At 42.0% G+C, this 26,334-nt stretch overlaps 1 protein-coding gene across 3 annotated transcripts in view; it reads left to right on the top strand.

Annotated features, from left to right (window-relative positions):
- FARS2 (phenylalanyl-tRNA synthetase 2, mitochondrial) overlaps nt 1-26,334 on the top strand; it is a 186,839-nt gene that overhangs the window by 124,986 nt on the left and 35,519 nt on the right. For all 3 annotated transcript variants that reach the window (XM_083449540.1, XM_083449538.1, XM_083449539.1), the window contains one exon: nt 3,930-4,081. In XM_083449540.1, coding sequence (XP_083305666.1) covers nt 3,930-4,081 — 152 coding nt within the window. The remainder of the gene's footprint in view (nt 1-3,929; nt 4,082-26,334) is intronic.

Genomic DNA, 26,334 nt, shown 5'->3' with positions numbered 1-26,334 from the left:
GTGTTCATTCCAGCAACAGCAGACCACTTCATAAGCATCTTCCTTTTTCTTTCATGGGTGGGGAAGCAGTTAATTGCACACTCCCACGCTGGTGCTACAAATTCAACTTCCCCAGCTGAATTTCCCTTACCCGCTCCGCCCTCTCCTGCAAAAAACCAAACACACCAAGAGACTCGATAGCAACACTGAAATAATCCTTGAAGTAACAGGTCTAGTTGGCCACTCTTGGTTGGCTTTTTAGGTTCTTTCTCCCACCCTGCCCTTGCCCACCACTTCCTGTTTGGAATTATATTTTATTGGCTTTTAAAGTATTTCCTTTGCTTTAATTGTATTAAGGTTGGTGTTTTTTGTCCAATTAATTTTTATTGGTTTTCCATTTTTTAAAACAAATTAACAGCAAATTAATTAAAATTTAACACAGTTTTTAAAACTGACTTTCCAATATGCTTCTTTTCCCTGACTCCTTTGCTGCTTACAGTAAATTAATTGTATTACGTTTTTAACGTGTGGTGAGCCGCCTTTAGGGCCACATAGGAATGAGGGAGGGAGCAAGAGGTGGGCTTCAAAATGATTTTATAAATAACTCATCGAGGAAATTAAAATGGTGTGTGTACACACGTGGTTCATAAATCTCATATATGTAAACGTGAAATACATACCTTGGGGCGTACAATTGTGTACAGTAGAATAAATATTTTTATTTTTATTTTTGCTATAAAAATACTACCTCGATCATGCCAGTGCTTTATTGCATTGATAATATAAATCAACCAGTTCACATGAGCTTTGTGGCCATACATTATCTGTAGAAACTCTTTAACATGCAACAGCGGCATTGGTGTTAACGGGAGAAGCATCTTTCATGGACACTGGCATTTCATCAAGAGCACCGGTGTGATGGCTTTATCGAGAGTTGAATTTCGAAATTGCTATACAGGCGATGAATTTGTTTGACAAGTTTATTCATGTAACAAGTTGGATAATCATTTGTGATTCACAATTGGGATCGCTGTGGGGCTGTTAATTTAAAACTCTCACAGTATTCCTTATCAGATATTCATTAAAGTGTTTGCGTCATGTGCAGCCAGATCTGTATTAATCACTGCACCGTAAATTTGCCCTTCTTACAGGTTTATTGCTTTATCAGGTATTCACTTAGGATTTCACTATTCTGTCATAAAGCATTTTCCAGGCGTAAAATACAATTTTCTTATTGAGATAATATATTGTATTAATCAGGACAGCACATCAGCTGCTGTGGGCGGGGAAAAAAAAACAAAGTAAGGAAATCTGTATACGCTTGATGCGCCTGAGGATCATTTGGCAGTGCATTTTAAGGGCAAAACTGCAGGTTGCACCAGCAGCCATGTCTTAATGTAATTTCTCGTTTGGGCTGAAACATTTGCAGGGTATGAGTGATGGAGGAACAGAAAATGTTTGCCAGTTTTGCCAGGGTAGTGATTGCTTCTAAATGGAAATCTCAAATCTTGCCCTCAAAAGAGGAGTAGATTTGCAAATCAAATGAATATTTAGAACTGGCAATCATAAGATATCAGTCAAATAAAATTTTTAAAAAGGAATGGAAATGTTTCGAAGATTATATGTTAAATTATTGTTCTAAGAAAGATATGCTAATATGCCTAGGGGAAAAAATGTAAAGTATATCTATGAATTGGAAAAGAGAAGAGATAAAAGAAATATAAAGAATGATACATTTGGAGAATGCAAAGATAAAGGTGGAAATAGAGATTCAAAGAAGTCGAATTGTAGCGGAGGGAAGCTGTGGGTGGTGGGGGAGAGTATTATATGATATAATATTAGTTTTCAATGTTTTTGGATTGTTTTCCATCTTTTTATATTTCTTTTTTGTTGTTGTTTTGTTTTTTTCTGTATTATTTAAACAAAAAATAAAGAAACATGCAATACGTATGGGAACAAAAAAGAGGGAAAAAAGAAAAAAAAGTTTGCCAGTTTTAGCCTTCATGTATCTGCTGGATTTTCCCTGCCTTGCTGGAGAATAAAACAGTTTAAAAATCCAGAACGACAGGGTCTTGCATGGAAAAAATGGAGGGTGGGGAAGGTTCAGCACTCAACAGATTCTCTGTGTAAAATGAATTATGAGGGGAACGTGGTGACTAAGAATTCTGTGTTTCAGAGCTATTACACTGAAGTCCTGCTTAACTTTTGTGTTCCAAACCAAACACCATAGGCCAAACGTGATGAAATGGTTTAAGAATGCATGGAGAATAGCACTTGCAGAGAAAATAACCCATGATGTAGCAGTATCGAAAGGAGGAAAGAAACAGATGCTTTCTATGCCAGTTGACACCAATTTGTTACATATGTTAATGCGTCCAAAATGGAGAATATTTTGTTGGCTGCATCAGTGTGGACCTTGACTTCCTAATTGCTTTCCCTTTGTCAAAGCTATGCTCATGTGTGTCCTTTCTCCTTTGGGTGCCAAAGACTCTGGTGATATAAGATATAAGATCCCTGTTGAAGCAACTACAAAAATATATAGTAAGCAAACATAAGTGAAGATCAAAAAACAGAACCTGAATCTGAATACTAATACTAATAATAATAATAATAATAATAATAATAATAATAATTTATTATTTATACCCCGCCCATCTGGCTGGGCTTCCCCAGCCACTCTGGGCGGCTTCCAAAAGAATATTAAAAATACTGTGATATTTTAAACATTAAAAGCTTCCCTAAAGAGGGCTGCCTTCTTTACTTACTAAGCTTCTAGTAAGAGCAGAGGGGGCATGTTCACATTTCTTCTTTGTATGAAAGTAACCATGTTCATTTACTTATATTATTGCAAAATCAGTAAAAAAATGTTTGGCAAAACCCCTTCTGTATTTTAAGACTAGAGGAAAGTTGTTTTGTTGTCTTAGCTGCCTTTATTTGTTTTTATTGTTTTACAGTTGCTTGTTGTATAGTTGTTTGCTTTATGTTTTGCACCCTGTCCTTGTATCTATAGATGTAGGGAGGGTTATAGGTATTTTTAAATAGATAGATAGATGATAGATAGATAGATAGATAGATGATAGATAGATAGATAGTTTGGGGGGCAGGAACCTGGCATGAAGAGAAAAGAGTAATGGGAGAAAGCTATGTGCTCAGCCTGAGCTTTGCTTTCTGGTTTCACTGAAGCATTTCCTTTCCTGCTGTCAAAGAGACAAGCCCCTGTGCCATCTAAATGCAAGCTAGTCTCTTCAGCAGCAGATGGCCTCTCCAGTAAAATCAAGACATAAAGGTCTTTTTTTGTAACCTGGCCAAAGGGTGTGATTCTACGCCATTTCCAGTAATGACATTGAGAGCTCACACGTGCACTTGCAAAAGAGTTCACACAAGAGAGTGCCTCTGTGTAGATATATTCTGTTTTTCGGAAAAGTTGTGTGGATGACTGATCTGCCCATTAAATTTTCATGTCTAGAGGTTCATCTGTTTTTAATGTCGTCGGTGAACTCTGCATAATTTTCAGTGAGGTGATATACATTCTCTTCAGAGAGTGCCCGTAGATTTCCATTTCGGCACCTATCACGCAAAGACCTTAAAATGCATATTAAACTTAAGAGTCATTGAAACACACATTCGCACCCATGGCTGCCTGCCATGACCATAGGAAATATTTATGGAGGACTTTCTCTCAAACAGTATTTAAGGACACATGAGCTGACTTGAGTTGTGGCAGAGCTGGGTGAAAAAGTACCTGTGAGTAAAGAGCTATTTTTTCTGTTTTTGTAGAAAATGCTCTGTAATTGTACTGGTCTGCTCATGTCCTTTTATACTGTTTGAGAAATTGTCCTCCATACAATTACCATAGAATGTGAAATCAATTAACGGTATTACACCATTGGAAAACTCAATTCAGTGCTGTTTCATAACTGCAATGTTACCTTTTTGTTGTTGCTTTTTAGCCTCTCAGCAAATATCCTCCTGTGATCAACGATATCTCTTTCTGGCTGCCCTCTGAAAAATACTCCGAAAATGACTTCTATGATTTAGTTCGAACCATTGGAGGAGATGTGGTGGAAAAAGTTCACCTCATAGATGAATATACACATCCAAAGTAAGTTGGACATATATATCCCCCCCCCCGTTTGATATTTATGATGAAAAGCGCCTGTAAAAACTTACAGATTTGCCAAAAGCATATAGTGTTCAAACGTAGCATTGGTTGAGCAGGAAATGTATTGGTATTAACGGACTTGAGTTAAGATGTTCAAGTAACAAGGACAGGAAAAAAGGAAAATAAGATTCAGGGGAATAGGTTCGGGGCAGAGAGGCAAAGAGAAAATGCCCAAGGACTAGGAAGAAATTGTGAGGTTTCCATGAAGGAATATCTGGAGTTTGGCCCAACAGAACCTTCTATGAAACCTTATAATGAAAGTGGACCCTGTGCATGTAAACTGTGGATCTGAAGGCCAACAGAGAGTGTATGTCTGTCAAATGGGGCTGGTTTAAATTGCTTTCCACAGTGGCAGGCTTTTCTGTGTACAGTGGTACCTCGGGTTACAGACGCTTCAGGTTACAGATGCTTCAGGTTATAGACTCCGCTAACAACGAAATGGGACGCGGGTGGCACTGTGGGTAAACTTGCCATCGCATGGTCGGCGGTTCGAATCCCTGCGGCGGGGTGCGCTCCCGTCGTTCGGTCCCAGCTCCTGCCCACCTAGCAGTTCGAAAGCAGCCCTAAGTGCAAGTAGATAAATAGGTACCGCTTTATAGTGGGAAGGTAAACGGCGTTTCCGTGTGCTGCTCTGGTGCCGGTTCGCCAGAGCAGCTTCGTCACGCTGGCCACGTGACCTGGAAGTGTCTGCGGACAGCGCTGGCTCCCGGTCTCTAGAGTGAGATGAGCGCACAACCCTAGAGTCGGGCACGACTGGTCCGTACGGGCAGGGGTACCTTTACCTTAACAACGAAATAGTACCTCGAGTTAAGAACTTTGCTTCAGGATGAGAACAGAAATCACACGGCGGTGGCGCTATGGTACTTAATAATATGTACTTAATTCGTTCCGGAGTCCGTTCTTAACCTGAAACTGTTCTTAACCTGAAGCAACACTTTAGCAAATGGGGCCTTCCGCTGCTGCCATGCCGCTGCTGCACGATTTCTAAACAGAGCTGCCTTCAGGTGTCTTTTAAAAGTAAAATAGTTGTTTATTGCCTTGACATCTGGTGGGAGGGCGTTCCACAGGGCAGGTGCCACTACCGAAAAGGCCTTCTGCCTGGTTCCCTGTAACCTCACTTCTCGCAGCGAGGGAACCGCCAGAAGGTCCTGGATCTCCGTGTCCGGGCTGGATGATGAGGGTGGAGATGCTCCTTCAGGTATACAGGGCCGAAGCTGTTTAGGGTTTAAAGGTCAGCACCAGCACTTTCAATTGTGCTCGGAAACGTACTGGGAGCCAATGATGATCTTTCAGGTCCGGTGTTATGTGGTCTTGGCGGCTGCTCGGAGGCTTAGGATGAGAGAGAATGAATTGCGTAATGCCATTCTGTGGGTTACATGGCTGATCTGTGCTTTGAACCTCAGAGGTGAAGTACAGTACTAGTTTGCAATGTTATTGTATTTTTTTATTTAAAAATAAATAAAGAGCAGCTTGGGGAGGGGGGCATTTATGAGTGGAGGAACAGGAACTGAAGTGTTATGAGTGTGAGAAACTTACCGTATTTTTTGCTCTATAAGACTCACTTTTTCCCTCCTAAAAAGTAAGGGGAAATGTGTGTGCATCTTATGGAGCGAATGCAGGCTGTGCAGCTATCCCAGAAGCCAGAAAAGCAAGAGGGATTGCTGCTTTCACTGCCCAGCAATCCCTCTTGCTGTTCTGGCTTCTGAGATTCAGAATATTTTTTTTCTTGTTTTCCTCCTCCAAAAACCAGGTGCGTCTTGTGGTCTGGTGCGTCTTATAGAGCGAAAAATATGGTAGGTTGTGGAGAGGGAAAATGACTGAAGGGGGAAAGTCTCAGGCAGCTCTTTCCTCTTGTTTCCACTCCAAGCGAGCTGCTTTTCATTTTAAGAAACAAACAAAATATCGGAGCTTTGTTATGCATCTCAGTATGTGATGTGTCGTTTGCCTCTTAAACTTCCAGATTTATTCATGTGAATGCACTAGCTCAAAGATACTTGGCTCTAAGTTAGATATAAAAATTATCACATGAAATAAAAGGTGACATGGTATCACAACTTCACCTCAAGCCCTCTTTTCAAGCAGAGTTGGAAGGGATTTCTGGGGTCATGTAGTAAAACCCTTGCTGATGTAGGAAATCCAATACACTAACATTCCTGATAGGTTGACCATCTGGCCTCTAACAAAGAAGAGTGTGTCACCTTCTTAGAGACATATTTCAGTCTCTTTTTGTTACACACAATAAAGCAGAATATCTTTATTTTTGAGATTTCCTTTATCCAGTACAGGAAACTGGGCCTCGCATTGCGAGGCCTGACAGGAAGAATACCTCTTTTTGCATGGTTAGGTAAAGAGAGATACAGAAGGAGCTAGGAAGAAATACATAAAACTCTCATCCAGAAATGAACTGTGCTGTCAGTGGTACGTAGGAAGTAAATTTTTAATCAGAACAACTAAAAATACCTTGGAAAAGGCATCAGGGGAGACAGTAAGCAACAAAATTGATTTTGCTGCTTTTCTGCTGCATCGCTGTTGTCTTTTTTTAAAAAAAGAGAAAAGGCACGGGGAGTGAACAGAGAAATCTCTTTTTGGGTTTGAGTGATATGCTTGTTTACTTTCTTGAAGCAGAGTTGCTCATTTGTAACTGTCTAAAGCAAATATTAATACTGGGGAAAGGAAAGCTAATAGCACTTGTTATTTAGTTAGATATGTTAGCATTTTAAAATCCTTGGGTATGCTACGAGTCTTGGGATATAATGCTCTCAGTCTCATCCTTGAATTCATGTATTTTGAGAGGAGGGGTGGGAAATGTGGGCTGATGTCTTCTAAATGCAATCCCATCCATTCATAGCTTTATTATTTTTATGTCTTCTAAGAGCTGTTTTATATGAGATCCTCTCATTTTATTACTCCTAGATGAGGCAGTTTATCCTGCCCAAATTTCTCTCACATTGCACTGCTTAATTTTCTTTTTTAAAGATCATGGCTACGAATAGTGTGGTTTTGGGAGGTGGGTGGTTTTTGGAGGGTTTTTTTAAAAAACAAAGATGTCTTGCTTGAATTTTACCTTGCAAAATATGCAAGATCATGAAGAAGCATTGCTACTAGAATTACACAAATGAAAACCTAATCACTTTCACCTTCAGCACCTTGTTGTTCCTTGCTCTAAGCACACAGCAATTTTCAAAGGGATTCTTTGGTATTACGTTTAACTGCTGACCTAGCAAAGTCATGGGAATAGCTTCACACACAAAACACCAGCAAAAGAGCAGGGAAGGCTTGACACCAGCCATCAGAGAATAGAGATTTCCTATTAATGAGCTGTATCCTTTCATACACAAGATCATTCTGGTCTTTGCTCAAATAAAAGCATATCTTATTGGCCAAGCATGGAGCGAAGGGGAAGCCTTTGGTTTTACACAACTGATGTTTTCTGTTTGCTTGTAGTGCAATATCTCCCTTAAACTTTACGGTGGAGCCATGAAACTTGCAACGCAGGAAATATTCCTGTGTTTCAAGTACAAATATGGGCCCGGCCCAGCCACTTATTTCCAAGCAGTGTAAGAAATTGGATTATTTCCCTTGAAAACTAAAGAAAATAAAAGTTGGTATGTACATTTAGGGCGTAATTCCTTTGTTTCAAGTTCAAATGAAAGAGGCAATTCGTCCAGTTTTGAAGTGGGCAGGAGAGTATACTAGGGTACATTGTAGACAATGATATAGAACTCCTTTGATGCCCTGGAATGTTGATTAATATCTTGGGATGCTGTTTAATAGCCTAGCTTCTCAGGGAATGGAGCTCAACTCAGGAACTTGCTGCATTTTATGTGTGGATTTAAATATTCACTTGAGAAAGGAAAAACCCCTTACACAGGCCTGAGGGTAGTACGATCAAGAGAGGGTGGGTCAGGGGTGGAAAGCTGTGAAAAGAGATTCAGGAAATTGAGTAGCTAAGACAAAGGAAGCCCATTATTATTACTATTATTATTATTACTATTACTATTATTATTATTATTACTACTATTATTATTATTACTATATTTCTTAAGGCAAAGGTAGTTCATCATCATCAGTAGTAGTAATTTATTAATGATTAAGACTTGCTGCTGCTACTATTGTTATTTCAGTTTCTTACCTTCACCATAAGGTCCCAGACTGGGTTGAATAATGTAAAAATACAACATTAAATTCAGTTTAAAATGAATTTTTTAAGATGCAAAAACTAGTAAGCATCCATAATGAACTCACAAACAAAGGAGATGATGTCCCAAGTTGCTGGAAAAATGTGGATATTTTTCCCCTCTTCCGCCTTAGAAATTGCCCAGTGGATTTTGTTCTGTTGTTCTTAAAGGCCTTCCTGAGGGGTCGGAATGAAAAGCAGCCTAGACACCTCTATTAATAGTACCGCTTGTTCACATTAACTGGTAACTGACATCAGTATATACAGTATTAAAAGGCATCGGTATTCAGGAAGTTGAGGGACAGACGGGCTAATGAGAGAAAAAATGTGGGGAAACATCACAGGGGACTAAGGACAAGAAGAGCTCTGACTGACTGACTGGAGAAGTGGGAGAAGGGACAGACAAGACCTGTAGCAGGCACTAATGCAGCAAACATGGGAGTTTTGTTGTCTTATTCTAAAAGGAAACTTCTTGAGCCTGGTGATCTACTAGCATTTTTGCTTCCGCTTAATCATTTACATAGGTTTTTTGGTGTTAGGGGGCAAGGTGTCAGGGTTGGCTGCTGCTGCACTTTTTCTTCCGCCTCGTGACAACTAGACAGTGTCTTGTAAAACTGGGGATGAGGATGAGGTCATCCTTTCCTACTTCTGTCCCCACTCCCTCACTTCTGTGCTCATGCTCTCCTTGTGAGATGCTTATGGGCATCCGGTTGGCCTCTGCGAGAATAGGATGTTCAATTGAAAGAGTCTTCAGCCTCATCCAGCAGGGCTTTTCTTAACGTTCTCATGTCGCACAGCACAGATAATCACAAATGAGTGATTCTGAGGGCATGGGAGCTCAAACGATCTCTTTCCAGGTAAAAGCGATGCTCTTTGCTTGGCGCTTGATAGGAGAAGGTCCAAATGTGCTTGTAATGAAGGATAGTGTTCGAAGAGGCGTATGACGGGTGGCAGCTGTGCTCTGCCCGTTTTATTCAAGCATCCACAGGAGTCAGCTGTTTAGTGTATGATTTGTTAAATACCCTAATTCCCATGGTGATCCCTGCATCCAGGGAAACATGTCCTGCAACTACCTTTAGGGGAAGAAAGAACAGATGAACGTGAATGTTGTCGCTGGCATTCACACAGCACAAGGGAGAGCTATATCCTTTCATCAAAAAGCTGTCCCTGATGGACAATGTGTGTGTATTTTCCCCCAGCTGGTCTTTCTGGACTGAGGAGACCGTTGCCTGCATTAGTAGTATGCATCAGGACCCAGCATACTAGCATGCAGCCGGCCAAAAAGAGCTTTAAGGAGGGGAACATGAGATCCCCAAACTTGTGCTTGCCTTGTAAGGTTAATGTTCATCCAGGGGTGGCGAGCATTTGCAAAGGGAAACCAACGCCCAGGAGGGAATATTTAACATTTCCTCTGCCTGGCAGTTCTTTCCCACATCCTCTTCCCGCAACTGTTGTTTCCCCAGCTGAAGCTCAGAGACTAGAAATAAATCAGGATAGTGGTAGAGGAGCGGAGTTTGCAGAAGATAACTGGTGGGTAAAGGTAAAGGGACCCTTGACCATTAGGTCCAGTCATGGCCCGACTCTGGGGTTGCGGTGCTCATCTTGCTTTATTGGCTGAGGGAGCCGGTATACAGCTTCTGGGTCATGTGGCAAATGTGTTCTGATAGTGGATATTCCCTGGGCCAGTTTACCCCAGCGGAAATAACTCACGGAGGTAAAGGTAAAGGGACCCCTGACCGTTAAGTCCAGTCGCGGATGATTCTGGGGTTGCTACGCTCATCTCGCTTTATTGGCCGAGGGAGCCGACGTTTGTCTGCAGACAGCTTCCGGGTCATGTGGCCAGCATGACTAAGCCGCTTCTGGCAAACCAGAGCATCTCATGGAAACATCGTTTACCTTCCCGCCGGAGCGGTACCTATTTATCTACTTGCACTTTGACGTGCTTTCGAACTGCTAGGTTGGCAGGAGCAGGGACCGAGCAACGGGAGCTCACCCCTTTGCGGGGATTCGAACCACAGACCTTCTGATCGCCAAGTCCTAGGCTCTGTGGTTTAACCCACAGCACCACCCGCATCCGTAGAGGAATGCTTGAGCAACTTCTTCTCTTCTGTCATTTTTTCTCTGAGAGTGCCCCACTGCCCCCAAACTGCCATTGCCTGAGCAATGGGGGCTTTGGGGATCTGTATTTGCTGCAATAATGTGTACTTTTGCCCTCATAAAATGTAAGCTGAGATTACTGGGGGCAGGCGGTGGAAATGAACGAGCTTCAGAAAGTTTGAGGGTGGTAAAGCCGGTTGTGACTTGGAACTTAAATCTGAGCAAAGGCCACCCAGTTATTCCTATAAATCTAGCCCTAAATCACCACCACAAACATATAATAACTGGCCTGATGTTAAATTTGCAGTTGGATGTACTTTTGAGGTCAGCCCCTGTTCATGAGTAATGGATGCCCCCTGGTTGGAAAATTTTAATCTGGAATGTTAAATCGCCATCTTTAAAACAACAGGCAAAGGTAACAACGAAACCACTTGGCTAAGCACACATTGAGGTGATTGACTGTTATAGTTATTGCAATGATCAATTGGGTTAATATTCTGTTTTACTATTGCGGTGTATACAAAAATTCATATTTAGCTGATAGATTGTAACTACCCCTGAGAAACCCCTGAGGACTCACCAAGAAAAGAATCCTATTAAGCAACAGAATGTTCTTCCAGTACCTTAGACTCTTGATCATATAAACAGGGACTGGGGAATGACTTTCTGCAGCACATTTCTAGACAATTAGTCCATGTAACCTGCATCTAGAATATTGGTGTTTTAGATAATGTAAAGCTTTTAATATTTAACAGACTATTGTATTTTAATATTTTGTTGGAAGCCACCCAAAGTGACTGGGGAAACCCAGCTGGATGGGCAGGGTATAAATAATAAATTGTTATTATTATATGTTGTTATTATTATTATTTAAAAACAACAACACCCACACAATTGATTCACTAACATCACATCATAATTCCATGCATGTTGGAGAGGTGGATGTAAGGTATCTTCCTACAGTGAGCAAGACAACGTCCTGTAAAGCTTTACCTTTCAGAATCTTCCACACCTCTGGTTGGGTGCCACAATACCAGACTTGAGAGGGCAAGCAGATGCCATTGGGCATGCATTAAGAATTCAATAGCAATTCTCAAAGATATTTATCTGGATGTTGTGCCACGAAGAGACCACTCTCTGGGCATTCAGAGATCCATAATCACATCAGCAACTCAACTCATTAGGCTTCCACTGATGAAGGCATCAGTGGTGCATCAGGTCTCCATAAGAGTTTGGTTCAGCAGCCTGAAGCATGGTTCAGGTAAATGCTCTGTTGCTGGTATCTAGCCTATAATTCTTGAAAAGAACATCCTTTAATCACACAACGGATGAGTGACTGACACCAGCATTATTCGCCCACTTCTGTCTCCCCAGACACCATTCGGGATGTCTCCCTTTATATGTTCAGGAAGAACTGTGGGTCTTCAAGTGGGTGCCTGTAAAATGAACTTATTGTTGATGAAGCATCTGAGCAGCCTCTTTAGAGAGACAGAAGATGTTGTAATACAAAAGCTCTGTGCACTGCATGTAGGAGGAAGGAATGGAAGCAGAGAGGGAGAAGAATTACTGAGGTCTAAAATTTATAATGGGGCCAGAAGTACATTTGTTCCCTCTCACAGTTAGCACTGTGAGTTTCAGAACTCCTCTTTTAACAATAGCTGACTTTGGATCCTTTCAGAGAGTGCTGTTTAATGTCTATTTACAAAGTATTTCCCCTGCTTTTGTATTCTGCACACAGTGCTTCTAAACTCTCATACCCATGTAATTATCTGCTGCAATAGGGATAGGGATGGGGGATAAATTCATTTTTGTTTGCATTGTAATGAGAAACTATATTTTCAAACCAATACGCAAGCTGAAACACAGCTATCTGAAATTAGTGTTTCTCTGAATTTTGCAGTTCAGTTGTCCAACTAGAAAATGTGTACAAAAATGTGTATATTTGTCGAAAGCATGCTTGAAAATGCATACATTGGTGAAAACAACATATAAGAATACAATATTTTAGAGGGAAATTGCTTGCAAAACAGTGTATATTAGTCAAAACTGCATGCAAAAAATGTGTATATTAAGAGAAATTTGCATGATAATGCTGATGAATTTCCTGAGGATTTATGTCATATATGCAGGCTGCTCTGGAAATGTGGAAAATTGAACAAGGCTGGTAAAATGAGAAACTGAGCAAAACTGAAATTGGCAGATTCATACACCCCTTAAGAAACTTATACCATGAGCAGCCTTTCTCAACCTTGGGTTCCCAGATGTTTGTGGACTACAACTCCCATCACCCCTAGCTAGCAGGACCAGAGGTCAAGGATGATGGTAGTTGAGGCCAATAAAATCTGGTGACCCAAGGCTGAGAAAGGCTGCCAGTGCTCTCCAGAAGTTTTGGACAACTACTCCCATCAATTCCCGCCAGTACAACTGAGCTGGCTGTGGCTGATGGAAGTTGTAGTCCAAAACATCCTGAGAGCACAAGGTTTGCAAAGCTTACCATGGGACATTAGAGTGGGGAAAGGAAGAAGGGCAAGAGAAATGGCCACAGTTGTGGGAGCTTGGTCCTTCATGTCCCTTGTTTGATTACTTTTAACCAGACCATTGCCTGCTAAAAGCACTGAATAAATCACACCAGGCATATTTCCTGAGCAGTGCTTTGGAAAATGCCACAGAAGATCTTGGACCATTTGAGCGTGTGGCTCAGTGAACCTTTTGCTCCCTGAAAAGAAAATGAAGTTATGTTCTTCACCTCTCTGAGCGCATTATGATTCTCCGTGAGCATATGCAATGAGAAAACAAGTGTCCCCGAGCGTAGCAAGGGAGCCTTCCTCCGCACCTGGCTTGGCACTTTAGTGCTTAACAGGTAGTGCCTGAATGAAAAGGGCATTTATTATGGTGTATGATTTCATGTATAGGCATTCTCTTTCGTCTTCACAGATAGCACAGCAGGTGCTCAGCCTGAAAGGGTTGGGGCTGTTGTTAAGGAGCGTGAAGTGGCCCATCTCACTTCAGAATCTGCCACCTGTCATTTAGGGCAGGGATGGGCAACCTTTTTCATCCCAAGGGCCACATTCTCTACTGCCGAGGTGCTGAGGTTGGGGAGCCAGGGGTGCAGCAAATCATCACTTACAATCTTGCAATTACAGCTTGATATATATTATGAAAATGGATACCGTTGTGAGTTTGAATATCCCCCCACTCTCCCAAGTTCCTTTTATGCTTTTTTGAAATTACCGTATTTTTTGCTCTATAAGACGCACCAGACCACCAGACGCACCTAGATTTTGGAGGAGGAAAACAAGAAAAAAAATATTCTGAATCTCAGAAGCCAGAACAACAAGAGGGATTGCTGCGCAGTGAAAGCAGCAATCTCTCTTGCTGTTCTGGCTTCTGGGATAGCTGCGCAGCCTGCATTCGCTCCATAAGACGCACACACATTTCCCCTTACTTTTTAGGAGGGGGAAAGTGAGTCTCATAGAGCAAAAAATACGGTAACTGTTTCACCTTTTTTCTGTGCCAAAAACAATAATCCTTAAAGACAGGTTAGTTTTAATGCAAACTGCACAGAGAGTGTAAATCAAATCTGCTCTGTCATCCTGTAATCCTTAAATGTTGTGAGGACACGGTGCCCCTTCAGATATGAGGTGCGTTTGCTTTCTCTTTTAAGCCAAGTGACTAATTTTCAGCCTTTATTGTGTCCTGATAATCATTCCAAACGTCTGCTTGATCTAGTTAGAAGCAAATTTGGGGGAAGGGAAGAATGAGCAAGGAAGTGGAAAGGCAAAAAAGACAGCTGTGATATTAGGAATGGTGTCTGTGCCTGTCTTGGGGGGGAAAGGATAGAGAGATATTGCCAAATCTAGTGTGTGGTTAGTTGTGGCCAATTGCCCCCATGCTTTTTCTCCTGTTGCAATCCTGTACAACTTGCGACCCACCAAGTCAAATGTAGCCCACTGCACAGTGGCCTACCAGGCCACTAAATTTATAGTTATGGGTACTTAACAAAAACAGCAAATTTATTGAGACCTCAGTAGGTGAGCTGGAAGGCTGCATTCAGCTTGGTGGGTTCTAAGTTATATAGGCCAGACCATTAACTAAAGAAGATAGAAGACTTCCTTAAGCAGAGCCGGACCATGAATTAATCAAGATCAGTATTGAGTTCTTTGGCTTTGCAGGCCAGTTCCTTTTCTGAGCCTCTTTTAGCTCTAGAATGGCAGTATCCTTTTAGAGGTGTTTGCAATGCTTGTGCTATCATTTATGGGCAACCCAGTCAGATGGGCAGAATAATAATAATAATAATAATAATAATAATAATAATAATAATATCAGTGCTATTTTTCTAGAAAAGGAGGTGCCAGAACTCATCATGAAGCCTCCCTGTTCTCTTATAATGGCAATGGTTTTCACCTGAGTGGTGCCGGAACTGAGTTCCGGCTGGAAAAAACCCCCTGATTATAGTTATTGTTATTGAGACAAGATTGTTCGTTGGCACAGTTTTGCTGAATCCCACCAGTTCCTTGCCACATTGGAATACAGTTGTACCTTGGGCTACAGACACTTCGAGTTACAGACGCTTCGGGTTACAAACTCCACTAACCAGGAAGTGGTTGCTCCAGGTTAAGAACTTTGCCCCAGAATAAGAACGGAAATCTCACACCAGTGGCACAGCGGCAGCAGGAGGCCCCATTAGCGAAAGCGCGCCTCAGGTTAAGAACGGACCTCTGGAACAAATTAAGTTCTTAACCCAAATTACCACTGTATTTAAGTGCAGCAGGTGCATAGCAGAAGCTACACCTCATAAAACAGCTTGCATCATGGAGCAACCGTGTAATGTTTCAAGCAACCTTCACATGGTATTTATGTATTTATTTGAATGGTTATGATCTGCATTTTCATAAAATTTATCAAGGCGGCTTACAACATAAAATACAATAAAACCAAGGTATACACACACACATATATATAAAGCATCAGTATGGCCGTCATATTGTTTGACGTGGCCATTAGCACCTTCCTTAATGTTCAGATGGATACAGAAAAAATCATGTCCTTCGGTCCAACATGAGTGGATGAGTTGGCTTTTATAACAAAAAAACCCAAACCTTGTTTATTATATGGTGTGGAGGTTTGCATTCACTTTAAGCACGTCATAAAGTATATCAGAATTCCATTTGCCTTTACTACTGTGTTTCAGCTTGAGCTTTTTCAAGGTCCCTGTAAAGCAAAGCTTTTTTATGGGAGGAAACCTTGCTTGTCTTATAATTCAAGAGTTTTATCTTCACAAAACATTCCCTGGTGAATAGGCCTGCCTAATTTCTTTTAAAATTTCCTTTTTTAAAAAAAACTTTTCAGATAATCTGATGGGACTTGACATGTGAGGGTGGAAAGTTGAACCTTCTCTCTAGCTTTTGAATACTGTACTGCTTTCCGGTGGGCGGAGTTGATGTCAAACAAGAGACTTCTTTTAATACTGACAGTGCTAAGTGCCTAGTTCATTTTATGTGTATTAATGACTGAAAACATCTCAGGAAGGTGATATTCCTCTTTCCCTGTTTTGAATACACACAATGAGGTTTAATAAAGGGGGGGAAAGCAGTAACAAATTGGCTACTATGTGTTAGGGATGGCAAACCTGTAGCCTTCCAGAGCTAGCTAGACTACAACGTATGGAAAACCACAGGCCCATCACTGCTATGTGTGAAAATTGTTGATTTCTGAGAGCTACCCCATTGGACCAGTTTACACATTCCAAACGCCACAGAAAAGACACAAGTCAGGAGGCTAAGCAAGAACTTTGTTGTCCCTCTGCAACAGGAATATAACCACAATTGGCAACTCCTGACTCCTCTAAGATGCAAATAAGTCTAGTGCCACCTAATGACGAAACTATATAATGGCACTATCCACAGAGAAGTCACTTGGAACAGCTGCTAACAAAAATATATGCCAGAGGCATGGAGTCACCCGGCAGACTGTGCTAATATGTTACTACAGTGGTACCTCGGGTTAAGTACTTAATTCGTTCCGGAGGTCCGTTCTTAACCTGAAACTGTTCTTAACCTGAAGCACCACTTTAGCTAATGGGGCCTCCTGCTGCCGCCGCGCTGCCGGAGCACGATTTCTGTTCTCATCCTGAAGCAAAGTTCTTAACCTGAGGTATTATTTCTGGGTTAGCGGAGTCTGTAAGCTGAAGTGTCTGTAACCTGAAGCGTATGTAACCCGAGGTACCACTGTACATTGAATTTCCTCGTGGCAGCCATAATTTGAGGCCCAGTAGAAAATGAGAAGTGTGCCTAAACTTTGGGCTGGATTGCAGTTGGCAGTTCTGGGGGCTAAGAAATGTGCAGCTGAGCTTGCAGAAATGTCAGGTCGCTCCCAGGATATGACAACTTTTAAGCACAGAAGCACCAAGTCAGAAGCAATTTTTACCGTGTTTGCATCCATGGAGCCATTCTCGGTGCTGCATTTTCCAGGGGCCAAATCAATCCTAAATGGCCCAAAAGAACAGGCACAAATGCCACAAAGAAGATAGTCTTACCTTTGCCATAGTTTGCTTTGCACATCACTATCTAATTAAGCTACTTTGGGTTATGTAGCCTTACAACACACTCTTCTTTGGTTTTGTTATCTCTTCAAAAAATCCTCTTTCAAGCCCTCAAGCAAAAGGATCAATTGTTTTTGCTGAAATACATTCCGCCTTCTCTGGCATCCCCCTCCCCCCAAAATCATATTTATTCTACAGTGATATTGGCGTGACACTGTACAGGGAAATAGAAAAATGTGTCATATTCCTCTTTATAGAAATTCTACTATGTGGAACTGGCTGTTGTGTAAAATACATATGCACACAGATTCCTGTATTCTACATATGCACAAGTGCCTTAGCATATACACACATTATTTTAATTTTGCTGCATCTTAGGTAAGCAGCTTTTAAAACCAACCACAACTCGAAGCTAAACTCGTATGATGAACCCACAGTGCAATCATTCTCCCTTAAATCCATCCACTTCACTGTCTGCTCATATTTTTCAAATCTCAACCCTCTCTGCAGATGCAGGGTGAAGGATTGGTGCTGTTGCTCTGCTTATCTTATTTCCTGCATTCCTTTCACTTCTCTCCCACTGTCACCATTTACTTAAACACTCAATTCATCCTTTATTGTGGTCATGATTTGACTTTTCACTAGCAACTTTGTGTGTGTGTGTGTGGCATGGGAAAATAGCTCTTTTCATTATTGTTGCTTTTGAAAAAAGATTGTAAGAGAGGGATGTGTGTGTGTTTGATCATGCACTAGAGAGACTGAGTGCACAATTTCCAAAGGTAAAAAGAAATAAATAAAGTGACGGACAGTATTTTCAAACAGTGGGAGATTTAAAAAAGCACGGATTTATGTGCATGGGTTTATCTGTGCTAACAGCCTCACCCAACAGGTACCTGTGACGCCTGATGCCATCACCTTTCCAAAATCAAATGATGTGCAGGCACAGTCATGGCTCTTAGTGGGCAGGAAGTCTTCCTTTTCAGCAGTTGCAGTGAAGTGGCAGTAACCATCAGAGGACACAACAGGAAACAGAATTGCCCACTATTTCCACTTTCCAGATACTGTGGTTTCCCCAGAAGGACTCCATAGCTGTGACTAGACTAATTGAACAACACCAGCCCAGCAGGCGGTGGAACTCCTGAAACTGGAATTGCAGAACAGCAGCATAGATGCCGCTAACCAAAGGTGCCTCTAAAGAGGTATACCCACCTCCATTCCTTTGTAATATTCCTCTATTTTTATTATTGGGCACCCACGCAATTCCAGGGAGGCGCTCTCTCCCTCTCTCAGGGAGTAATTGTTTGGAAACAGCTAAAAATCATGAAGCGGCAAAGCTAAAACACGAGTGTTTCCATTTCGCTGATGCATATCACAATGTAATAAAAAAATCTCTCCCGTCTGTAGCAGTGTGTTCAAATAATTTGCACATTGTTCAAGGACTGACATGTACTCTATATTCATTGCAAACTGATTAATCCACCACTGCATGACTAATATATTCTCGATAAAGACGCAGAGTTTTTCTGATTCCGTTCATTCGGAGAAAGTGTCAGCTAAATATCACTTGGCATAACACGTTGTTAATACAATGCTGGTTTGCACAGATAACAGGATAGCAGTTTTATTTTGTTTTTGTGAGTTTTGAAATTCAAGGTTGGAGCAGCGGATTCTATTTCAGATGCAACTCTTTGGAGTTGCCCAGGGAGGGGATAGCGAATCTTAAACAGTCGTGCTGGGTCCGGCAGCCTATACTGGGAGATCTTTATCCACCTTTCGCTTCCTGTTGTTGCTGCTCTCCTGCTTAGATCAACATGCAATTAGAAGTTGGAGCCACCTGAACACTCTGTCCCATCCTTCCCTCAGGGCTGTCGAATATCACTTTACTATGCACATTTGATAGGAAATAATCCTTAGAAAGTTGCTAAATAATAGTGGTGTAAGATAGCAGTTTATTGAGCATAGGTAAAGGTAAAGGGACCTCTGACCATTAGGTCCAGTCATGGCCGACTCTGGGGTTGCGGCGCTCATCTCGCTTTATTGGCCGAGGGAGCCGGCGTACAGCTTCCGGGTCATGTGGCCAGCATGACTAAGCCGCTTCTGGCGAACCAGAGCGGCGCACGGAAACGCCGTGTACCTTGTCCCCGGAGCGGTACCTATTTATCTACTTGCACTTTGACGTGCTTTTGAACTGCTAGGTTGGCAGGAGCAGGGACCGAGCAACGGGAGCTCACCCCGTCACGGGGATTCAAACTGCCAACCTTCTGATCAGCAAGTCCTAGGCTCTGTGGTTTAACCCACAGCGCCACCCGTTTCCCTTTTATTGGGCATACTTTGATGCATTTTCCACCATGGGCACTTGCTGGGAATTGGCCCAAAAATTCTTAGATGAGGGCCACCCAAACATTGGAAATTACTGTATAGCATTTTTCACATTAAGAAATGGTAAGTATTATGACAATATATCTGGATGTGTCATGCCTCTAAATAGTCTTGTGATCCTGGATTCATAATTAAACAGTCTCCTCAGTTTGGTGAGGCAAAGTTTATTGAGATCTGAGTAAGTGCTAGACTAGGGCTGGATCTAGACACACCAAAAAAGTGTTTCAGGAAAACACATTGTAAACTTTGTTATGGGAAATCACGTTGACGAAAGACGGGACTCCACAGCGCCATCTGGTGCCACAGCTTTATAACTCATATAAAACACTTTTTCTTTACTAATGTAGCTGAGTCCTGGATCTACACTGACCTGTTGTGACTTTATTAGAATGTTATTAGCTATATCGTTCTAAAATGTCACAGGACATACTGGTAAATTAAAAAGTGCTTCTTATCTTGTTTTCTCCATAAAAACGCAGTTTTCCTAGTGCTGGTTGCTCCGCATCGCCCTCTGGTGTCACATTTTAATAGCACATTATGAACATTAAAAGTAGGGCGTAATGTGTCCCTGCATTACGCAAACCATCACTTAACTCTTCCTTAACGTTATAAACCATGAGTGTAGATCAGCCTCTAGAGAACAAATTATTTTTATACAAAGAGCCCTGAGAGAGGCCCTGCTGGATCAGATGGTATGTTCACTTAGTTCAGAATCCTGTTTCCAGCCACAGGCCACAGGCAGTCTCTAAGACCCCTTCATTATGAGAGAGGGAGGCAAAGATTTCTCTTTCTTTTCTCCATCTTTAACCATCTTAAAACCCGCCAACTAAAATCATGTTAGCTTTTTACATATAGAAATTCAAACCAACCCCTTGATTATTTTGGTTCCTTTTTTTGGTACCATTTCCAGAACCTTTGTACACCCACAGGAAATGTGTCATGCCCTGAAGAACATGCAGATGAAGTTCTGTAGGGCTGTATCCTGTGGAGTGTTGTGCTTTGCAGCAGGCAACTGCATGGCTACAACAGGAATAAGGACACAGTAATAGTGGCATATATCTTCCTTTGGGGCTATGTAGCTTGGATGGTTAAAAAAATATCTGGGTTATCAACCCAATGCAGTAGAAGTGTTAAGACTGTTCTTCCGGGTTTGTATTTGTGCCTTTGAAAACTCAATCAGAACAAATCTCATTCATGCTCCTTAGTGCTAGAGCCCAACCGTCACGTTGGCAGAAAATTAAGTATTGCTTGCAAATTGGTTCTGCGGTTGTGGGTGGGGTGGAGAGAGTGACAACTAGAAGCCTACTTGCAAGATGGTCTGAATATTTTATTTCCTCCTAGGAGATTGCTGAGTTAGGCCCAGCCCACCATCTACACTCATCTTAGAGCAACCCAATGATTCATGGTGAAAATATCATTTAGCTTTTATGTTGTGAGCCACAGATAAATGATTGCTTCTAAAGTGTGGCTGTTTAGTGAGATATTAATAGGGGAGATAATCCATTTACATTTTTACTGCGGAAGTTTTGCAGTGCTTTGGGGATTCATTTATCCTCTGCCTTTGCCGACTAGCCTGGGCTGAAACGGAGCTAAAGCAATTCACTTTGGAAAGCTACTTCAGTTTTCCGGAAAATGAATGGGTCTCAGGCCCAAACTGTGCGTTATAATGAACGCTACCAGTCCACAGCCCCCCCTGCACCTCCCCAGTACCATTTAGTTAATGAAGATATGTGGTTCAACAAAGTCATGCATGACATTTTGCTACCCACCACTTCCTCAAGTGGCAGCCAGTGATGCATCGGGGGGGGGGGACTCTGAACACAGTAACATCATGCGTCTTCCCTATGTCAACATTACTGACAAGAGGCAAGAGACTCTGGCCTACAGAGCACACCCATTTATGGTCAAATCTATGTGACCCCAGGGTGTAGGACTATCTTACTGAAGTGTCGGTGGGTTCCCACGAGGCAAGACACAGTGACAACAGCAAGAACCTTTATTGAACTAACATAAATGGGCAACAGGGGCTAAGCAACTGCTTATATACATATGGCCTGGGCCACTCCCACTCCCAATGTGATTGGCTGTCTAAACTTGAAAGCTGTGAATCATGACTCAGAGTTTAAGGGCCAATGGCAGAGGCCCAAGTTCTGAAATGTTCTGTGATTGGATATCAAGTGTCAAATCAGAACACAGGGGCTCAGGATCCTTAGCTCAGGCAAACACAGACCACTGAATACATAACACCTATAATGATGGACGAGTTTCCATTTCATTTTTCTTAAGTTGTATTTTTTTTCTTCATTTTTCTAATATGTATTTGAAAAGGGTTATAGCATTCATTCAGTATGGCTCTGGCAGTGCCACGTTCACAGGATTTCCTCATTTGCTCCAACGTGAGAAGAGAACAAGGTGTACCGATGCCTTTGAGGAACCGTACGACAGATTAACCTTTGTATGATAGGTTTAAGCTTGGGCGCCATAACACTTTGTTGACTATTAGGAAAGATTTTCTAATGATAGGCAAGATTTGGCTAGTAGAAGAATCAGACTAGAGAAGTTGTGAGGAATCTCCTGTTGCTGCATTATTTGAATCTGAGGCTAGATGAGCCCCTGGCAGGGATGGGTAGTGTAGGAGTTATTCCTTCTTAGTAGGAAATTAGCCTAGATGACCTGTGAAGCCCCTACAGTACTCTGATAATGCAGGATATGTTTTTTGAAATTAACTACTAGCTGCATTCATTTCAGGTTGTTTTTTTTTAGAATAGATAGGAGTGAATAATAAGTTTTCTAATGCAGGTCACATTGAAGCGCAAAGGACTGCCGCAGTTTAGTCCTGAAAGAAAAATGATGCAGCCTCGGGAGTAATAAATGAAAGTAATCAGTACTTGCCTATCTTCCATCACTTAAATAGAAGGAAAAGAAAGCTTATATTGGAGCCTAGTGTATAAAGTAATGCTGCTAAACTTTACCATGCTTAAGAGGTTTGGTGTGGACCACAGGCTTATGTGCTCCCTTCTCCCTTTCTTGTTTTAACCATGGTTTATTGCACTACTTTTAACCATGGTTTATTGCACTAGTGCTGACCATAATTAACCAGGGCGGGTGGCGCTGTGGGTAAAAACTCAGTGCCTAGGACTTGCTGATCGCATGGTCGGCGGTTCGAATCCCCGCGGCGGGGTGAGCTCCCGTCTTTCGGTCCCAGCTCCTGCCCACCTAGCAGTTCAAAAGCACCCCTAAGTGCAAGTAGATAAATAGGTACCCCTTTATAGCGGGAAGGTAAACGGCGTTTCGGTGTGCTGCTCTGGTGCTGGCTCGCCAGAGCAGCTTCGTCACGCTGGCCACCTGACCCGGAAGTGTCTGCGGACAGTGCTGGCTCCCGGCCTCTAGAGTGAGATGGGCGCACAACCCTAGAGTCTGTCAAGACTGGCCCGAACGGGCAGGGGTACCTTTACCTTTAGTGTATATGTAATGCTGCTAAACTTTACCATGCTTAAGAGGTTTGGTGTGGACCACAGGCTTATGGGCTCCCTTCCCCCTTTCCCTTCCCCCTTCCTTGTTTTAACCATGGTTTATTGCACTAGTGCTGACCATAATTAACACTAACCAGAGCTATTTTTTCTAGAAGAGGTGCCAAAAATAACTGTGGACGCCTCCCTTGTTCTCTTATAATGGCAATGGCGCCCACCTGAGAGGTGCCGGAACTGAGTTCTGGCTGGGGGCGAAAAGCCCTGACACCAGTTAGGTTTCACATCTTAACCCAGGTTTGAAGCAGGTGTGCCATCCCTGGTTCAGAGAGAACATGGTTATATATTGACCTATTGGTTCTTAAAAATATATGAACCTTCAGCAGAGCCAACATCTCTTTCCTTGTTTAGAATGGGGCTGAAAATGCAAAAGCCTCCGTCAAAATCCGTGGTAACTTCCCATATACATACACACACGCAGAAGTAAAAAAATTAATATATATTCTGGCCTTTTGGTTGCAAATGTAGCATGCTGTGAAAGCACACATTATTTTTTATGTGTATAAAGTTTAGCTTCTTTCTTTTGAACTTAAAAATTAGCAAAGAGAAGCATGTTCGTGTGTATAATATATCTGTGGGTTTTTTTCCTGGAGCACTGATTGCAGGGAAGTTACCATAACTTTCAGTGTACAAAGGCAAAAGACATGAAACAAAATTTAGATTAATCAGCTTTCAATTAGCCTTTGAAGTGCTTTTAAATCATCATTTTAATATACTCATTCTGAACTTGATTTACATTCATTTGCAGACTTCAAACATCAAGTCCCTGGCTAATTCCAGAGTAAATTCTAATGTTTGACAGAATGTCCCTGAAATGTACAATAGATCTGTGTGTTTTAATAATGTCCATAAGGAATCAAATCATTTCAAGCTCAAGCATTTGGGGGTAATATGTTTCAGCAATTAAATTAGCTTTAAAAACATTTTGCTGGACCTCCTTTGGACGTGAAGGTGTCTCATACCTTGATTCACTTTCACCTACAGAAAGTTAATTTGTCACGACACATGTTGAGGGCTGTGTGTACACACTCATGCCGGAACGATCTCTTTGAGAAACACTTTTTAAATGTGAGAAGGGCAGGTAAGAGAGAGCATTATGGGGGTTCATAAAATCATACATGTTTTGAGAAAAGTGGAGGTTTCCCCCCGCCTTCTATTCTTGTAATAGTAGTGCCTAGTGGTCATCCGGCGATACCGATTGATTCAGGATGGTAGCAAGTGAGTAATTTTTCACACAACAGTGCGCAGGGTTAACTGCCGCAAGACACCGTACTGGATTGTTAAAAAAACAGAAAGCATTAAAAGAGGACCAGACACATAAAGCTCTCAGTGGCTATTAATCATGGTGTCTATATGCTATTTCCAGCTTCAGGGGTGCTTTGCCTCTCAGTGCTGGTTGCCAGAGAGTAAGAGGGAGAAAGAGCTCTTTCCTTCATGTCTTGCTTGTGGGTTTCCCAGAGACACTTGGTGGCCACTGTGGGGAAAAATGCTGGAAGAGATGGATTTTAGGTCTGATCCAGGAAGGCTGTTCTTAGGTTCACACCTGCTGAGTTTGATTATACATAGAATTGTAGAGTTGGAAGGGACCCCCAGTGGTCATCTAGTCCAACCCACTGCAGTGCAGGTATCTCAACTAAAGCATCCATAACAGATGACCACACAACCTCTGCTTAAAAACCTCAAAGGAAGGAGGGCCTACAACCTCCTGAGGGAAACCGTTTCACTGTTGAATAGCTCTTACTGTCAGAAAGTGCTTCCTGACGTTTAGTCGGAATCTCCTTTCTTGCAACTTGAAGCCGTTGGTTCGAGTCCTACCCTCTGGAGCAGGAGAAAACAAGCTGTGGTCCACCTTGTATGGAAAAGTGGATCTTGCACAACTGAGCTATCATTTAAAGGGCCACGCATTAAAAACAGTAGGATAGACTCCTCCCTATCCTATTTAAACACTCAGGTGCCAGGTGTGTGAAAGTAACTTTAGCTGCATTATTTAAATAGGTATAGGTCTGCAGTCTTTGTTTTGTTGAGGAAGAGGTTGGCATATGGCTAATATAAAATTCTTCTTTCCCTGCTAGAACATCCAACATCACAATCTTGTGCATGTCTACTTGGAAGTATTTACGTTGCAAATTGCCCCGTGCTCTTTGAATGAAGGGCAGTATATAATTATAACTATTATATTATTTTATATTAATAATAATTTATGGAATTCAGTGGGTGTCGGGGACTGGGCAAAGGAGGAATGGTGGAGACCTGACCCTTCCAGAGAAGAAGAAGACAGTTCAGAATTACAACAGGGGTTTGAGGGAAGTCACAGCTCAGAGGAAGATGAGGGGGAAAGTTGGGAAATAATGGGAGAGGAGGAGGAGGCAGAGCTGGAGCAGCTGGCTGACACATTATCACTAGATAGTGACACCTTATCACTATTCCAGACCCACCATCTCCCAGAACCCGACAAGCCTTAAAAGTAGGAGAGGAAAGGTCTCAGCGCCACTCATAGAAGAGATGATGAATGAGGAAGTGGGAGGGAAGGGGAGGGGAGATTTACTCAGGACAACGCCATTATTCCAAGAGGCTGCATTCCCAAGCCTCTCTCTGTAAATATTAAATAAAAAATCAGATGGCAAGGACTTTTCCTTGTCTTATCTGTTCTTGGCAACCTGCTGTGGGGGTTGGTTGCCCTGCCACCTGACAGTGGGTCCTTCTCCCAGGTGTGTGGGTATATGATGGCATCTTGAATGGTCTCACTTCTCACAAATTCCTATTGCAAATATATTCTTCAAATACTTCACAGCCAGTTTGTTCTATATATGTGTTCTGTAAACATGTGAAAGCACAGAGATAGGTAAGGGGGTAAAACTTCCTACCAAGTTTTTTTTGAGGAGAAGCTGTCAACACCAGCTGGTTCATAATCACAATATAAAAGAAACCTAAGAAGAACATATGCCCACCAGGAATTTTTTTTAAGACCATCACCTTGCCTAACCTTAATGCAACACTAGTTTGTGATAGTTTTCAGTGTATTCTGTGAAGTGCGTTTTAATAATAGTGTGTCAGGTTTTAATAGGGCTTTGTTTCTGCTGTCAAATTACAGTTACGCCAGGTGCACACTCTTGTGAAATAAATACAGATAACTCTTTAGTAGTTTCTGAGGAGACTTGCTGGGGGTGGGGGTAGAGAGAGAATGCTATTCTGATCACGCCCACAGCGGTTCTAATTTATCCCTGCTCTAGAAAACATGTCGTTTTACTTCTCTGAGCACAGGGAGCATAGATGAAGATATATAGCACATCGAAATGCGTTGCCTTGGTGTGCGTGCATGATATTTTACCTATCTACACGTGCGCACCCATACATATTGGGTAATACTATTTGAATTCTGCTGCTGGAAATAAATCCCCCCCCCCCCTTGCTGGATCCGGCCAAATAAACCACCCTGCCCACTGTTCTGTTTTCATATGCCACTGGGAAATTG

Source organism: Podarcis tiliguerta, assembly GCF_965153285.1.
Source record: "Podarcis tiliguerta genome assembly, chromosome: 7".
NCBI lineage: Eukaryota > Metazoa > Chordata > Lepidosauria > Squamata > Lacertidae > Podarcis > Podarcis tiliguerta.
Note: the sequence above shows the minus strand (reverse complement) of the source record. Positions and strands in the feature narration are given on the sequence as shown.